Source organism: Podarcis tiliguerta (assembly GCF_965153285.1).
Source record: "Podarcis tiliguerta genome assembly, chromosome: 6".
NCBI lineage: Eukaryota > Metazoa > Chordata > Lepidosauria > Squamata > Lacertidae > Podarcis > Podarcis tiliguerta.
The window spans coordinates 55,517,874-55,536,033 of NC_139539.1; the positions used below are offsets into that span (position 1 = coordinate 55,517,874).

Consider the following 18,160-nt stretch of genomic DNA (forward strand, 5'->3'; position numbering starts at 1 on the left):
ATAGATGGCAGTCCAAATATCTTGAAAGTTTAAAGGTTCATACTGGTAAGGTAAAACCAAACATTTTCCCCCATGAAGACAAGACTGAGAAATTGCACTAATTTTGCAGTAGTATTTGTTACAGTGCCTTGAACTTTTACTGTCACATTACAGTTTGAGATACAATGCCCTATTGTTTTTCTAATAATGATAGGGCATTGTATCTCAAACTGTAATGTAGGAGTAGGAGTAATAGTTAAACTCTGATATGGGGAATTTCTGGATACTGTTAGATTTCACCTTGGCCGCAGTCAGCATGGATTGGCTATATGTCAGGGGTGATTTGAGTTGTAGTCCAACAACATCTGAAAGGCCATAGATTCCCCATCCTAGGTCTACATAGTGGCTCAATTTACCACTATTCTCTGTTACCCAACTCCATATTTGCAGAGCTGTATGCTCCTGTTTTTGATGCTATGTCAGAATAGATGTGAGAGCAAACACACATTTCTGCACCTGGCAAAAGACACATGGACATGCCAACATGGTCGGGGAGGGGGGAACCTTTGTGGCCCATCTGGTCAGATTGTTAATCTGTCTCCACCAGAGGTGTATCTAGGCTCCCTTGTGCCCTTGGCAAGGAGAGTGGGCAGATAAGCTCCTAGCCACTCTGAGCCAGAGTGGAGAGGCATGATTTTTGTGCCCCCCACCCCGGCCTGTGCCCTTGGTCCCTAAGCTAATCACCCCTTTGGTACACCCTTGATCCCACCCCCATGAGCTAGCTTTTACAGTAACTTTTGAACCACTGAAGGGAAAAGTGAGTTGTAATTCAGTAGGTGAAAGTTTCCAGCAACACATCAGAATCTAAATAGCCTTGAAAAATCAACAAGTGTTTCCTTAATCTTTGCCCCTCTGATGGATTTCCACTATCCTCAGCAATTAATTAACTAACGGTGCAATCCAATACATGACTGCTCAGTAAGCCCCATTGATTCACTGGAAATTACTCCCAGGTAAGTATGCATAGGACTGCTGCCTAAATATTTAATGAACCTATTTAAAGCTTGAAACCCCAGTTATAACTTCCCAACCACTGTTCCAGAAGTCATGCCAGAGCACTTTTGAGTATGTACTTTTATAGTGCAGTACTCTGACTGCACACTTCAAGCTGTTAACTGGGGAATGACAGACAAACTTCCTTAATCTCCCATTACTTTCCCTTAATAATACAAAGAATGTTTTAATGTACAGGGCTGCTAAAAAGTGATAAAATTTCAGTGAAGGTACCAGTGATTTAGGTGATCCATGTAGACTCAACATCTAATAACACAGGGGTCAGCAAACTTTTTCCGTAGGGGGCCGGTCCACTGTCCCTCAGACTTTGGTGGGCGGCCGGACTATTTTTTTTGGGGGGGGGGGAGAATGAACAAATTCCTATTCCCCACAAATAACCCATAGATGCATTTTAAATAAAAGGACACATTCTACTCATGTAAAAACATGCTGATTCCTGGACCGTCTGCAGGCCAGATTTAGAAGGCAATTGGGCTGGATCCGGCCCCCGGGCCTTAATTTGCCTACCCATGTAATAGCATTTGCTTTTTTTCTTACTATCTGGATAATGAAGAAATAACAGAGTCCCATTAGCTTTGTTGGACTGCATGTAGCTAGCCAGAAAACAGAGGGAAAATAAATATATTTAGAAGCAATAAAGAATGAGATTCACTATATTGGTGCACAAGGATACAGTTTTTAAGTTGGTTCACAAAAATCCAATTGGCTTTGTAGTGTCATCTCTAAACAGAAGCAGTTTAAATGATTTTAATAGGTATAATTCATTATACGTATATATTTCCAAGTAACCGTAGGACCAGATGAAATGTCTGGATCATCTCAAGCCTTGAGAGTGAAAGAGGTCAGGGCTGTTCACTTGGGGCTGCCTGCCTGGACAATTAACAACAAATGTAGATAATTAGAGGTTTGTTCCAGCCAACTTAAGCATGCTTTGAATCCCACTGGTTTTAAATGGAAAAGGATTAAGCACAGCAGGGTAGTGCAGTTGTTAATATGATATGCTGTGAACCGGTTGGAATCTTAGCGGGCAGGGCAATCCTAAACAATCTGGCTTAATGTATGCTGGCCGAAGTTAAGGCACCATAAAGTATGCCAGATCCTGAGTCCATTCAGAAGCTCCAGGAAGGCAGAAATGCTGGCTGAATTGGCACCAACCCAGTAGAATAGAAAAATCTGATGAAATACAGAAAGCCACTGTCACCATGGAAACTGCTGCCACCTGTTGACACACAAGGTGGATAGGACCCAAGCCCTCCTAACAGTGTGTACAGACTGTGAGGCCACTTAGAGAGAATCCATGGGAAGCAGTGCAGAAACACAGAGCACATTCTGCATGCAGCCTCTAATCAGTACATCCCACACACCCTGGCTGCACCCACCACACACACCTCCAGTTGCACAGCCACACTAACAGCACAACCAGGTAAGCAGATGTGGAGATCACTAGTACACTCCATGGCCCCACAAGCGTCCCAGACAGACACAGGCTGTGCCGCCCCCTCCCCAGAGCACACAGCATCTATGTGGAAATGCAAAAATATAAGTTTATTGAAAGCACCTCACAAAGAACTGTTGCACACCACCCTAATCTCTGAGCGATGTGAGATTTTAGGCGTCCCAAGCATGCTTACCATGTCTCTGACCCTCTCTCTAGCTTGCTGCGTTTTACAGACTCCCACCTTCAGCTCACATCATGGCCAACTGCATTCCTAAATCCTACTGTCTCCAAACTTAGAGCTGCAGGGAGGGACCCTTCCCATTTTCTGCCTGGCACAGAGTCCCTTCTCTCTGGCTTTCCTAATGGCCCATTACTTTCCCTTTGTCTTTTGTTAATGGCTGATCTCCCAGGCGATTTCCTGAACAAGGGAAGCTGGCTTGGCACTGTATTTTAAGGCTTTTCTAAATCCAGTGTCTGGAAGTCAATTTTAACACTCGAAGCATTGATTAAATGCTAACACCTATCAGACCCTAGAATTTAGGGGAATCTGGCACCCATAAACCTTGGCTCCCAAGACACTGTAACAATACACACTGCTGAAAGCACAACAGAGGCCACGAGCATCCAGAAAACCTATGTAAAACCTGCCCTAAGCACCCCAGAACAAGTCCTCAAGCGTAAGGGGCAGGCACCTCCTCTACCACCACCACCACCACCACCACCTCCTCCTCCTCCTCCTCCTCCTCTTCCTCTTCCTCTTCTGCCCTGGCAGTGGCAGCAGCACAAGGGCAGGCACCTGCTGCCCCCTCCCAATGGGAAATATGTTCTGTTCTTGAGTCTTGTACGTCACTTTAAGGATTTTATTGTAGAGCAGAGTATAAATCCCATATCTGAAAAAGAAATATTTTAGATGACCTGAGAAAGCAAACAAACACAGTCTGCAACAGTATGGAGATAATTTAGAAAAATGGCCATGGGTATAAAAACATGTATAGTTGGGACTTGCACTGCAGAAGTTCCTGGTCCAGCTTTTAGGGTGATATTAAATGTTAATCCTACTTAGGGTAGATTAACTGAAGTGAATGGATGTGGCTCATTTAGGTTTGTTAATTTCAAGGGGCCTGAGTTAGAAGCTAGTTCAGTACAACCCTTAGGCTTGATTCCAAATCAAGATCTGCACTATCTTCTTTGTACAACTCTGAATATCCTTTCCGCCATCTCAGTGCTACTGTCGCCCCTATTTATAAAAGTTTAATCAAAGAACAATGTAGGTTAAAAATAAAGTATGTAATATTTGCCTAGTTTTATAGGTACTGTTGCCTGTCCTATCACAAACATGGTGTCAGAAACTGTAACTTCTGTTTTTTATCGGTATAGTATCTCTGTTAACTTATTCTTGCTGGACAAAACACTGCATCTCCACTCTCAAATTCACATTTAAGAAATACTTGAACTGGAGCTCCCTCTCGTGACAAAAGTAAGACTTACAGTTCTTCCAGTATTTGATACCGTGATGAAAGGCAGCTTGCTGTGCTACCATTTATGTTCCAAGGAGGAGTATTCTTTTCAGTTTCTCATCCATCATGTACAATTGCAAACTGGCTTGACTTTATTCATCAGTTGAGTTTAAAAGCAAACCCTAAATTGGGTCCTGTAGATTTGCCTGTACTGGGAGGACTGAGTCTTTTTTCCATCTCCTCCAATGCTGCTAATCTTTGTACTGCTGGTCTGTTTGTCTCCTGTTATTTCCCGAACACTCTTTTATATTGTGTGATTCTATAATGTTATAAACTATAGCGTTCCATGAGCACTTGTGTGAGAGAAGCTGTTCTGGAGAATGACAAGGGATAGATTAGCTACCACTTTATTAAATTGAGAAGAGTTGCATAGTTTCAATAAAGTTCCTGGATACAAACACTTTTATTTTTCATAACATTTACAGTAGCAAATTTTAAAGCCATCTTAGATGTCACAAAGGCTACAATGCTGGATATAAATTGGATATAAATACACCATTTCCTTTTCCTTCCTTTCTTTTCTTGTAAAAATACAATCTACACAATGTGCAGTCTACAAAATTAAGTAACTTGCCCTTTGAAAATAAAGGTTAAATGTGGTAGCCTCCAAACATTTTTGCAGATGTCTTACAATAAGTGTTTTTAGTACAGTGAGATAAATCAGTTTTTACAATTGGCATGGGAATTGACTTTGACGTGTATATTGTCAATTGGGAAAAGGCAAAGATGCTGCTGCTTCTCCAGCTTTTAATCATTAGCATGTCTGACCTTGATGTGTGCAATTGCAGTGGTACTTTCAGAGCTCTATAATTTATTGCAGTTGTTTTGTTTGCATATTTTGCTTAGCCACCTAATTTGGAACTGAAACATCAGCTTGGACATGTGGCTTTGAGTACATATGAAAGGGTCAATGCAGTTTGTGTGGAATGTTTTAGTTTTTAAACTGTCAAATGTCAGGCTGTAATTTTATTGCTGCCAGTAGTATTAGGTATCAGGTGTGACTGTAACTCTGTTTTTGGTGCCAAACAAGGTTTCTGCTGCTAACTGTAAGCAGTCAGTTCTGCCCTGGAGAGAATTTTAAACAAGTTGCATGACTGACTTCTAACCGAGAGTGACAAAGGAGAAACAGTGAACTGAAGGATCCTAGTTTGAGGATTTGAATTCTGTTCATAAATAAGGGTTCAAGGGTCTTCTTCTTCTTTGGTGATCACTCATGGCCGAGTAAGATTGTCTTCCATAAACACAGTTTTAACAATGAGTCCATAAGTGACTGTGGAGGCCCATTCTGGATCCACATGTCCTTCCACAGTGGGGACATTGGTTTCCGGGCAGGAGTTTATTACGGTGTGGATTTGCCAGGCTGTGCCTTTGTCTTAGCACATTTCTCCCTTGTGTCCTGAGTTTGAGTGTCTTCAAAGCCCATGACACCTTTGGTAAAGGCTGTTCTCCAACTGGAGCACTCGCAGGCCAGTGTTTCCCAATTGTTGGTGTTTATACTACATTTTTTTAGATTTGCCTTGAGACAGTCTTTATTAAACCTCTTTCATTGACCACCAGCATCACGTTTTCCATTTTAAAGTTCGGAATAGAGTAGTTGCTTTGGAAGACGATAATCAGGCATTTGCACAACATGACCAGTCCAACGAAGTTGATGTTGAAGAATCATTGCTGGTATTAGTTTGCCTGTCTTCCCAAGTGATATGTAAATTTTTATGGAAATACCATTGATGGGATTTTTCAAGGAGTTGGAGATGGCATTTATAAGTGGTCCATGTTTCACAAGCATACAGTAAGGTTGGTAGTACAATAGCTTTGTAAACAAGCATTTTGGTTTCCCTGCGAATGTCCCGGTCCTCAAACACTCTGCACTTCAGTCGGGAGAAAACCACACTCACAGAGCTCAGGCGATGCTGGATTTCGGCATCTAGCTGCTGCAGCACAGGCCAACCTTAACTCTTTGGCTTAGCCTGACTAAAAGAAACATGGGCTGACTTAGAAGTTATGTTGGAAGGTTCAGATGTGATAGTGTTGATTCAACAGATAATGGTTTATCTGTCAGTGAACAGTTTATCTAATAGTGCATGAGCCGTGTGCCTGCATGTCCCTCCCCTTCCTTTCCTCCTGATTCTTATTCAGACATCACAGGAAACTAGTTTACATGTGTCTTGGAGGAAGTGGCACAATGTCTTCCCCATCTATGGGACGCTGTTGTAGACACACTCTGTAGTGCACTCTGATTCCTAGCTGGAAGAGATGGTGGCAGTAGAAACTGGGCAGGAGAGTAGTCAGAAAGTTGCAAGAATGACATATCAAGCATTTCAATTACATTGGAAGAGGGATGGTGAAGTGTTATACTCATATTTGAAGATTTCGTATCAGAATCTTTTGCTTGGATCTGCTAGTTTTCTTGGTTAGACCAAATGGGCATCTGTGGTTCCCTCTATTGCTGTGATTGGATCTTGAAATTGGATTCTGCAGAAAAAAGTATTGCTGAGATGGTCAAACCAGTTTCTTTGTTATATAAATGACCCTATCTTTTTAGGTATCCTTGAGCCAAAGTGTTGCCACAGAAACTTACTTGCTGCAGATCATTTCTGGAAGGTGTGCAGAGTGTTACGCTCATGAGATTTCTATCGTGAGTGTGTGCAAATAAACCTTATAATGCAGAAAAGCCACCAGTTTCCAGTGACCTTCATTGCACAGAAACCAAACTCATGGTGTAAACCTCTAGACCTCTTTCTGGAAAATGAAGACCAACCATCAGAAGGGTGGGTGAGTGTGTTGGTTATAGCAATCATTGTAGGATACATAAACTTCTGTCCATGCGGCCTTCCACAATCAGGGTGCTGATCTAAACAGCCCAGGATTTCATCTCTTCTATTCCCTGGGTCACAAACTGCAGCATTCCTTCATCTGCTCAGAATTAAAAAGGGATTCCAGGGCAGATGATATCTTTCTTTTTAGAAATGAACAAATCTAAATTCAAGCACCATCCCAAATTTGTCAAGTGTCTAACTGTATGTCTCCCAAGACTGAGCCAGCGAGTAGAAAAATTTTCAGTCCACCCACCTTCTTCTCACAGTCCTCTGATCATATATTACATTCTCTGTACTAAGGGGATTCCATCTGCAAGAAGGAAAGTCAGCAAAATCGTACACACACACACAGCGAGCGCAAACTAGTCACCTTCCACTGTCTTTCCTTTCACTCACATCCAGCCATTCCTTTCTGCAGGATCCATCCTCTGTTAGTTGCTCTGTATAAAACAATACTCTGTGTTTCCCCCATTCACTGTAATAGGGAATCTAAATACTGCTATAATCTGTTGCCCTTTTGGCGAAAGTGGATGAAGCTCCATTATCAGAAGCAAGCTAGGTTGGGTGGGTGGGGACAGTTTCAAGCAGTAAATTGTGGAGATAGAAGGCAGGAGATGGGGTGGGTTTGATCTTATCTTCCTTGCTCTCAATGTAGTCTAAAAATGCTGCATGCTAATGTAAGCCTATGGAGAGGTGTAGAGACTGTAGCTATCAAATCGGGATCTGTAACAAAGCACATTTAAATATTGATATAAAAGAGCTGACATCACTTCATGCTTATATGCTGCTTATATGATTGCTTCTCATAGCAAAACAAGCACAAAGGATTATGAAATTGATCCCAAATGTGGGACACAACCATATTTTTCTCATTGCTAAACAACTTTTTTCAACCCTCTTCCCAATAGATGCATATGTGTCTAGTTAATACAAAGAATCTACCACAAGCCTCAAAAATCAGGGTTGCATTTATAGCCAGGATTTCAAATTATTGCCAGAGAGTTGACCTTCTATTGGGTCCTTCACACAACCTTTACCCCATACGAATTATACCACAGTGTGACTGGAGAAGAATTGCCCTCTGAAGGGAGAAAAGTGATTCTGGTGCCGCTTGTTGAATGATACTATAAGAGGGCATTTGAATGACTAGTAGTAGTTGATTATGTTCAGGGACTAATTCCACCCCCTTCCCCTTAGTCAGAAAAAACTGACCGCATGATCTTTAAAAATGCTTCAATACTTTATACCGTTTAGTCATGTTTATATAAAATGTCTTCCATAGTGTGACTGGTCCTACAGCTGTGAATAGCTAGTTAGACTACGCAGCCAAAATACACAGCCTTCTATGGTCTTCCAAATTCTGGAAATCTGCAGGGTTTTATTCCCCAGGAGACTAGCTCATTCCAAAGCTTTATTATTATTATTAAAAAAAATATCTCTAATGTTTGCACTCTTGCTTCATTGTGCCAGGTTCATTCTGGGTGTAACTTGACGGAGTTCAGGGAAACCTACACCATGGTTAAATTTGGTGAACCGCTTTCTGCTAGCATTGGAATGGAGTGGAATGCTGCTGTCAGCTCTTTGGGTGTCCTTGTACTTCTCTGATTCTTTTAATTATCAATAGCAATATGTTGTCATTGTATAATTGAATTAAGCACATATGGATCCGATTAAGTAACAATCATTTTACACTGTTTCCTTCACGATCTGTTCTGTACAAAAAGAATGTTCAAGTGTGTTCTAATTGCTTCCATATTGGTAGTCGTTACTATAAACACAAAATAATTCTTTTTCTTATTTCCTTGTACAGTTGCCACCAGCAGCCATCACGATGTATCAGGATCCTAGTCAATTCCCTTCACATGCAGTCATTTGTTTACTTTATTGCTATTATTACTTCCAAATAGTTAACTAATACTACCAATAGACACCAGCTTGCAGAAAAATAGTTGGCTCGTTTCACAGGTCTGATCTAATTTTGTGACTTGCATGTAAAATATCTTAATTTCGCCTCTAATTTGGCAGGCACAGGATGAATAGTGTTATTTGAAAAAGCATTGGATTGGCCGATCTGGGTGTTTGCTAACATTTTATTGCAAATTGGGAGCCCATCGTGATTTCCTGCCAGTTTATGGAACTGGCAGACCAGAAAGTTTGTTGGCTTCCTGTGGCAAGCAAAGCAGAACCATCTCAAAAGTAATCAGTGTTATCTGCTTCTCAAAGGTGTGTGAAAAGTGTTCTGTTTGCAGCTAACATCCATGACAGCAGGGGCTGGCAGTAGCTGGGCTTAAGAGAGCAAGGGAGATTAGAACCACTAGCTAGAGGCGTGTTGGGCCACCCAGACGTGCACCAGGCATTTCTGTCTCCCAGTGACGATTTCAAGCTTTGGGGGCCTTTAGTCAAGGTGCTATTAGCAGCTGACCCCCTCCTGATTTAGCCCACTTGCCACTCTTGCTACTGCTTATTTGCCCTCCTCCTCAATTGTGTTTGACCTTCCAGGTCAGCCGCAGTATGCTTCTGAACATTGGTTTCTGGGAATGACAAGTAGAGAGAGTGCTGTTTCATCCAGGTGCTCCTTGCGTGCTTTCCAAAAGCATGACTGCTGTGTCTGCAAGGAGCCAGGCCAGGAAGCTCTGGGTGTCAGCAGATTATGCCAACCCAACTGTCTCTTCCCCACATGGCCAAGACAGGGCAGCATCATTGCAAACATTGGCTTCTCTCACAAACCTCAATGTTACTTCAGGTACTGTTGGTGGATTTATGTGTGATATTGGCAATTTGGTAAATTCATCTATACTTAAAACTGCTATTGTGGACCGGTTGTTATCCTGGAATTTGAACCTGAGTTGATTTCCTCGTCCTTCCCAATCCATTTTCTTCTTGTGTTGCGTCTTTTTAGATTGTAAACCTGAAGGCAGGAAATCTCCCTCTCCCTGCATCCCCCACCCCCTTTTCTGATGATAAACTGCTGTGGGACTTTTTTTTTTTAGCAGAGGAACAAGATTTTGTTTGATTTTTTAAAAAAGAAATTATAAATAATTTGCTTTTATCTATTATAGACTGAACTACCAACATGACTCCCAAAATATTTTAGATAGTAACAAATAAGGGATTAGAATTGCACTGCTCCTGCCTGAACATATTGTGTGCTGTTACTACAGTAAAAACATAATGCCTGGAAGTGGAGCAATCTGGGTTGCATTCAGGCTTCAGGGTTAGTGCATTTTATTGGTTATAATAATATGAAGAGACACGGGTGGCGCTGTGGGTTAAACCACAGAGCCTAGAACTTGCTGATCAGATGGTTGGCGGTTCGAATCCCCGTGACAGGGTGAGCTCCCGTTGCTCGGTCCCTGCTCCTGCCAACCTAGCAGTTCGAAAGCACGTCAAAGTGCAAGTAGATAAATAGGTACTGCTCCGGCGGCAAGGTAAACGGCGTTTCCGTGTGCTGCTCTGGTTCGCCAGAAGCGGCTTAGTCATGCTGGCCACATGATTCGGAAGCTGTACACCGGCTCCCTCGGCCAATAAAGCGAGGTGAGCGCCGCAACCCCAGAGTTGGCCACAACTGGACCTAATGGTCAGGGGTCCCTTTACTTTTACCTATAATGCTGGTGCTTCTGTCCCAGTTTCTAACCTTCCTTTTACACTCCATTATGGAGCAGTGGGTTTTGGATAGCTATAGCACCATGTTGCTCTGAAATTTAAATGGTATGGAAGAACTGTATGCTGGGATACTGCCCAAATTTTTGTCACATGAAATTGCAATGTAAAACTCCTGCAATTTTCTTAGTTAATGGGTTTTCAAATGGATTGTGGTGGTTTTTTTAAGCAACATAGAAATGAGCAACAAACTTTTGCTGGATTCCACTAGATTTCCAGAAGTTGTTTTTGTGTTGCGTTTAAAAAAATGCCTTAAATGCAGAAATTAACAGATCAAGAAATGTCGAGAAGGTAGAATAAAGTGCCATCTGAAGGCAGCCCTGATGTTTTCTGCCCCAGCATTCCAGGGAGCCAGTGATGGTTGGGGTATCCTTGAGCCACCTCATTTGTATTAGTGTACATGCGTATTAGGCAGGACCTTTGCTCTACCACTAGGACTTTTATTCTCAATACTGGGTCACATGAACCACTTGTGTGTGAAGAAGCTGGAATATTGGTGGCCAGTTGACAGGGGAAGTGGTTTAACTTCTGACGAGAGAGAACATAGAGTTAGATAGAATTAGGTAGATTGCCTTTATGCACCTTTACCCCTTCTCTCTCATTAAATCTCTTTAATCTGTAAAATATTGCCTAGGATTGAGGCGTGCAACCAGTAGGAGGATTGGTAAAGCATAGGCGTTATTAAATACTTAGGAATTTTGAGGTTGCTGCCATTCTGTAAACCAGGAGTCAGCAAACTTTTTCAGCAGGGGGCCAGTCCACTGTCCTTCAGACCTTGTGGGGGGCCGGACTATATTTTGAAAAAAATAAATGAATGAATGAATTCCTATGCCCCACAGAGATGCATTTTAAATAAAAGGACACATTCTATTCATATAAAAACACACTGATTCCTGGACTGTCCGCGGGCTGGATTTAGAAAGCGATTGGTCCGGATTCGGCCCCCAGGCCTTAGTTTGCCTGCCCATGCTGTAAAACAAGGCCCTATGAATTCAGCTTGTGCTTTCTCAATGCAATTTTCAAGCTGAGAACCAAGCTAGATACAGTATCTTGATATCTGAGCTGTGGAAGGAGGAAGGGCTGATTTGAATGAAGGCTGCAGTGTGAATCCCCATCCCCATCTTCCATTTGCTCCAGGGGGCAATTTCCAGGGGTGGAGGGTTAATTCAGACAGGAAAAATTGGGTGGAAAGGCTAGAAAATCCCTTTATATTATGGTCCTGTTCTGAATCAAACTTGCCCCCATTCCAGCCACAGTTGCATTTACCATGCTTAAAAATATAGAAGATTAACTAATGGGTCTCCAGACATCATACGTGATTTGTCCCTAAAAAGCTTCACCTGTTAGAGGCTCATAGCTGGAATGCTGGATTAAAGGATCAGGTTAAGACAACTGCATTGGCTTATTGAATTATGTATCACAAAGCAAGTAATTGAAACAGGGTGTTTGAACAGATCTTACAAAACTGAAACAACATAAGGACTTAAAATTTTTTTTTTTCTAATGAACAACAGCTAGATCTACTATCTGGTTTGAATGTACTTACAAGATTATTGTTATATATTCCTTTTTAATGGAAAAGACCCTGGTGTTGGGAAGGATGGAGGGCACAAGGAGAAGGGGACAACAGGGGACGAGATGGTTGGAATGTTGTTGTTGTTTAGTCGTTTAGTCGTGTCCGACTCTTCGTGACCCCATGGACCAGAGCACGCCAGGCACTTCTGTCCTCCACTGCCTCCCGCAGTTTGAGCAAACTCCTGCTGGTAGCTTCAAGACAACCCAGAAGTAACAGAGTGCATTACTTCTGGGTTTCGCCGCATGTGCAGACGCTCAAAATGAAGTCATGCACATTCGCGGAAGCGGCAAAACACGACCCACACACACACAGATGTGCCGTTGCGTCTTACGTTCTATTCAGGATGCGAACAGGGCTCCGGAACGGATCCTGTTTGCATCCCAAGGTACCACTGTACTGTAATGCAGGAGAATTATTGCCATTTTACACCATGTGACCACAGCGGTGCATGCACCCACATGGTGTCTGGCAGAACTGCATGGCCTGGGCTGGCTGCCTTTTTGCATGCTTGCTGAGTAAAAGGCCTTTCAAAATAGTGTTGTCTATAACGTTGGGAGAAGGCAGCAAGGCAAGACAGCCAGCTAGGCCAGGCCAGCAGCAACCAAATTTTGCTAGTACCAGCCAAGGAAGATAGGAGTGGCTGCTTAGGCCCTCCTTGGGAATGGCTGGGAGGCAGATGCTGTTGTCACCCAGCATTTGCTGGATTTGAGTTTGTTGGTGTCTCTGGTAACTTCTCTCTCTTACATCATGGATGTTGGCAAATTGGATTTTAAAAGGCTAAATAATATTAGAATTGGAGCTGTCAGAGAGGCACAAGGGAACTTGTGTTTTAATGCTCAGGAACTTGGCAAAGGCTTTGCAGATTTTTATATTATGGGTGTATGTTTTATATTCTTTTATTAATACTATTGCTTAATACAAGTTTATCATGGCCTTTGGCTAGTACAAAAAGCTCATGAACCTGAACTGACAACCACAGAGACGTAATGCCTCTTCCAAAATCTGTTTTCTTTTAACCCCATAAAGAAAATTAGGTTCTGTGAAACAGTACATTGCCATGGAAAGAAATGCATTTGTATATTTAGAAAAAGTAACATAGTCTCTTGTCTATTTTATTGCTGGGCAGAACTGGGTGGAGTTCAGAGTGATGCTGTTACAAACCTTCCAAATTACGATTGTAAACAGAATGTAGCATCTACTTGGCATAACCCAGAAAAATACAGTGCTGTCTTCTCTGCACATACTGATCCTGCTCCAATACCTCCAGACAGATATTCACAATTGCATCCAGTTTTTCAGTGTAGAAAAAAAGGGGAGCAAGGAGAACTCCGTAAGCCCCATCTATTTCAGTGAGGTGCGCAGAGCCTCAGCTGGTACATTGGGCTAGAACACAAGTAAACATAGTGCCCACTGATGTTGTTAGACTCCCAACATCCATCAACACCCAACCACTATGGGTAATGGTCTGAGAAGGTGTGAGTTTGAGGCCATCCCAGACTACTGCCATTGAAGTCTGCTTTCATGGAAACATAGCACTAGCATGATAGGGTATTTATTCATATTCAAAACTTTCAAGCAGTGTGTTGTTGCCTTGCATGCTCTCATAATCAAATAATAATAATATGTATATGTATATACCCTGCCTGTTTCCCTGTAAGTGACTCAGGGTGGCTTACAGATACAAATAAGAATAAGAATCAACGAATGTCACCAACAATCAGTAGCATTGGGAAATGCTGTGTCTAATGCACAGAAATTCTAAGTTTCATTTCCTTGTGCGAAATCACCCAACTTTGTGGTACTTTTGATTAACTGCTGAGGATAGGATTGTATTCTTTCAGAGAAATATAGAAGTCTTCATAGCTTTGCATTAATTAGCCACAAGAGGGAGATATGGGCATGGCCTATGGAAAGTTTACAGTTGATTAGGCTATCTTCTGATTTTATCATTTATATGCTGTTGCTTTCTTTAAAAAAAAAGAAAACCGATGGTGAAATATAATGGCCTTGGTTCAAGAAGCACAAAGGCATTTGCATACTTTGAATATTTATTATTTGGATGATGCATTCACCTTTGGCTGTTTAAAACTTTCCTTGTCCAAAGAGAAGGCAACCCAATATAATGCTAAACATAGGTCATGATCTAGCAAGGAAAAGTCCATTTGGATAAACAGACTTCCAGGCACAGACTTCTCCTCCTGCATATAGTTGCTGCTGCTGAGGATGGTGTTAAAAATGGTTATTCCCTTTTCCTCTGTGAATAACCAAGGTAAACTGGTTTCTGTAACTGCAAAGGGCAGCTTCTTCTTGACACAAAATTAGTCAGTTTCAGCACCATATCAAAATGGTAAGTTATACTAACACAGGAATGTATCATACAGAATACATTCAGAAAGAAGAATAGTTTTATGAGAAGCTAGTGGAAGATGACCAATTACAGCATTTGGGAAAGAAGATATAAACTGCAGCAAACAACTGCATGTGCTCTTAAGTCACTGATGTTAAGGTTCAGCAAAACGGCAGATGAAATTTTATTTTTAAAAAAGACAGTAGACTTGTTTCCAGTTTTTAATGCTTTCTTGTAAAATTGAAAATATAAAACCAGCTCAGCGTAGTGAAAACTTTTATGTACATGAGGTCTGTGACTTTTAAAGAAGTCCTTTTATAGTCAAGAAAACATCAGATGAATTAACTGTGATTAAAGAGACCAGGATTCTTAAATTGAAAACATACTTTTCAAAAAAAAAAAATCTTTACAAGCATATTATATAATTTAGATTTATATTTTACTAAAAGAACTTACACAACAAGCAGTTTCGGATGCTCTCCCTTCTCCCTTAAGAGAATCAATTTCAAAGTGCCACAGCAAAGGAATAGATTCCAATAATTGTACAGTATATTCCTTTATAAAATAGATTGGTAAAATGTGAGAGGTTGACTTAAATGAGCACATACATTTAGTTGCAGACTAAATACAGTAAAGGTAGTTGAACAACAATTCTGTAAATACAAAAGTCATAAGCATGGTAAAGAAAACAAATATTTTAGCCGGGCTTAGGTATCCGTATAGATGGGAGGAATGTGATTCAAACAGTGATCAAAAGTGCCATTTTGGAAAAATCCATTATTGTCTTCTGTTCCGTTGATAACTACTTCTTCCGACACACATTGTGCTTCAGAAATGACCTCATAGCCTGAAAATATGGCAAGCACATGAGACTGATTAATACGATGAAAGGTGGCAAATACAATCTGAGTACGAGGCACAAACTAAATGTGATGCTCAGTTCTAAGATTAATTTTCCTTTCATTGTGTATTTTTTTAAATGCAAAGCAGCAGGTAGGCTTGAGAATGGGAAGCGGAGAGGAGCTGCTCAAGCACATTCCCTTCCTACCACTTGTTCTCTCAAAACCTCCCGTTTGTGCCTGCAGAGAAAAATATATGCAACTGAGCTCATAGCTTGAGTCATAACTCCACAGCTTCTGATACATGTTATTGTTGCATAGCAGCTGTTTGTGCTTTCTTCACTCAATACCATAGGAGCCAACTCCCAGCGGCTGAGGACCCTTTGTCCCCCCTAAAATATTTGAGGCCCCCCAAATGGGCACTGCTGTTTTAATGGTGTGTGCGCGTCAGGTCTTGTGTTCAATTATGTGGGCTTACCTGCCCCCCCCCCAATTTTTATTCAAGTTGACACTCCTGCCCAATACAGTACTGTGGTACCTCGGGTTAAGTATTTAATTCATTCTGGAGGTCCATTCTTAACCTGAAGCACCACTTTAGCTAATGGGGCCTCCTGCTGCTGCCGCGCCGCCGGAGCACGATTTCTGTTCTCATCCTGAAGCAAAGTTCTTAACCCGAGGTAATATTTCTGGGTTAGCGGAGTCTGTAACCTGAAGCGTATGTAACCCGAGGTACCACTGTATTCACAAATTGTCATTAAAACTTTCAGTAACCGTGATCTGCTTTGAAGTTACAGCATAAAATTCCTCTGCATGGCTTTGTCAATGATTTCCAATTAAGACTTGGTAGCCTTACTGGTAAGATGTTAAACTGCTGGACACAATGTGGGGAGTGACTGTTTATTTATCCTGGGTCAGGGGATACACAAAATATGTTTCTAAAATGAAATTATAGTGGCTGGACCTTTGGCTGTTGTATGGATGGAGGACTTTGTTGTTTAAGTTTTAAAAATATGACTTAGAGATATGTGGATATAATTTGTGCAACACCCTGGCAAAAGATAATTAACAACCACACAAAGCTCACCTTTGCATCTACTTGTATAGCTAGGCAGGCAAGTCACTTTTAAGTTTAAAACCAGCCAGCCACGTGAGCAGCTGCAGCAGAAACTTAAAAAACAATTCTGTTTGCAATTGCAATTTTTCCTTGTGCATTTTATAGCTTCACAGTGCTGCAGCCTTAGAGATGCTGCTTATCAACTATAAAACATTTTTGGAGAACAAGTATCTGTTCCTTATTATCATTTAAATTCCTGTTTGTAAGAGACCCAACTCTTAACAGCACTCTTCATCCTTTTTCACCTGTGGAAACCAAATGCAGTTGGCTGATGAAAATGTGGCTGGGAAGGGGAAAGGGGTGAACAGCTATGCTAAAGAATGCTGCAGAAGGGCCAATACTGTCAAAATTATCAACTTTGAATCTTCTGGCTCCAATAACACTGTTTAGAACTGACAAAATGTCAGAGTTATCACACTTTCTTCTAAATTGTTATGCTAAGAGGAGCTCAAAGGGAAAGTTGTAGGAATGGGGGGCAGCGGGAAGGAAGGTACTTGACTGACAATGAAGATAGAGATTGAGAAAGTATGAAGTCCTGGAACTTATCTCCCTTTCCCACAATGTCCAATTCATTCTCCAGTTTCAGGATTTTTTGAGAGCCTCATGCTCAAAAGAGTGTATAAGCAAACATCCAGGTTGTATACACAATACCTTTAAAACACATTCTTTTGCTCAAAGGATTCTGGGCACTGGGCTACAACCCCCAGCAACCCTTAACAAACTACAGCACCCAAAATTCATTGATGGAAATAACATATTTTAATGGTATAGTGTGTACATAGCCCCAGAAAACGGTAAGTGGGACCCATTGCACAAGGAACTTGTTTATCCTCTGTGCTACAGCTCAGTCTACAACACTCTGCTGAAATAAATTTGGAACCAAATCCCATATACTCCTGTCTTGGTCTGTGTGGCAGCTTCTTCCATTCAAATGATCAATAGAATCTGAATAAACATGGAACTCAGATCTGCTCTGGGTTGCACTCTTGAATTTATTTTATTTCAGCTCTTGGTACATAACTATTTTATTATTTCTATATAACACTATCAATGTGCATGGAACTTTGCAGATTGCCATAAGTGACAAAATAAAACATAACCACCACCACCACCCAGTCAACCCAGGAGTTTACAATCCAAATTTCAACAGTGGGAAAACAGCAAAGGAAGGTTGGCAAGAAAGGATAACAAGGATAAATGATAGCAAATGCACCTATGTGCATTTACTAGGTTCTGTTTCACCCACAATGAATGGACAGTAGTAAGCCATGACAACCCAGATGCCATTGTAGCAACCCAGATAGCACAAAACATCCAAAATACTAAGATAAAGAATTTATTCTCTGTTAATAGGATTTTCTGTCGGTCATACCAGGCATTTTTAGTAGATGAGATCTCCTTTATATTGATGGTACCATAAAACCAAGAAAAAGAAACACTAAACTAAGACCCAGTGAGTACAAATGGTCTATTTGGCCAACAAATTATCTATGAATTGCAGGGTTGTTTGTTTTTGTGTTTAAGACTCTTAAGTATTTGCCTAAATATAAAAAGTACCAAAGTGAAATATCTCATAGCAGTTTAGACGCCAGACATAAAAATATCAATGGCTGTTGAATTTGGTTTCTTGCCATGATATTATTCTTTGCTCCGATGACTTCTTTTGAAAAGTTTATTTAGTCTGCTCTATACTAATCCTAATCTTCAATCTGATGTTAACCTGAATAGAGGATTTTTAAAAAAACATCAAAAAAGCAACTTCCAAAAAGGCAGAGAACATGAAAGAACATACAGAAATGT

The 18,160-nt window shown here is 41.1% G+C and overlaps 2 protein-coding genes across 19 annotated transcripts in view; one reads left to right on the top strand and one right to left on the bottom strand.

Moving 5' to 3' along the window:
* The window catches only part of LOC310680944 (doublesex- and mab-3-related transcription factor 2-like), a gene marked incomplete at its 5' end in the record, with an annotated part of 76,430 nt that overhangs the window by 8,233 nt on the left and 50,037 nt on the right, over nt 1–18,160 (top strand). Inside the window, one exon of one of the 14 annotated variants that reach the window (XM_083448180.1) lies at nt 8,295–8,602. The exons of 12 other annotated variants lie outside the window; for them this stretch is intronic. Of the gene's footprint in view, nt 1–8,294; nt 8,603–8,634; nt 10,936–18,160 lie in introns of those variants that run through there. One more of the 14 variants, XM_083448178.1, reaches the window with a different exon arrangement.
* GLIS1 (GLIS family zinc finger 1) overlaps nt 14,616–18,160 on the bottom strand; it is a 184,783-nt gene continuing 181,238 nt past the window's right edge. For all 5 annotated transcript variants that reach the window (XM_083448023.1, XM_083448024.1, XM_083448022.1 and 2 more), the window contains one exon: nt 14,616–15,254. In XM_083448023.1, coding sequence (XP_083304149.1) covers nt 15,115–15,254 — 140 coding nt within the window. In that variant the 3' untranslated portion in view covers nt 14,616–15,114. The remainder of the gene's footprint in view (nt 15,255–18,160) is intronic.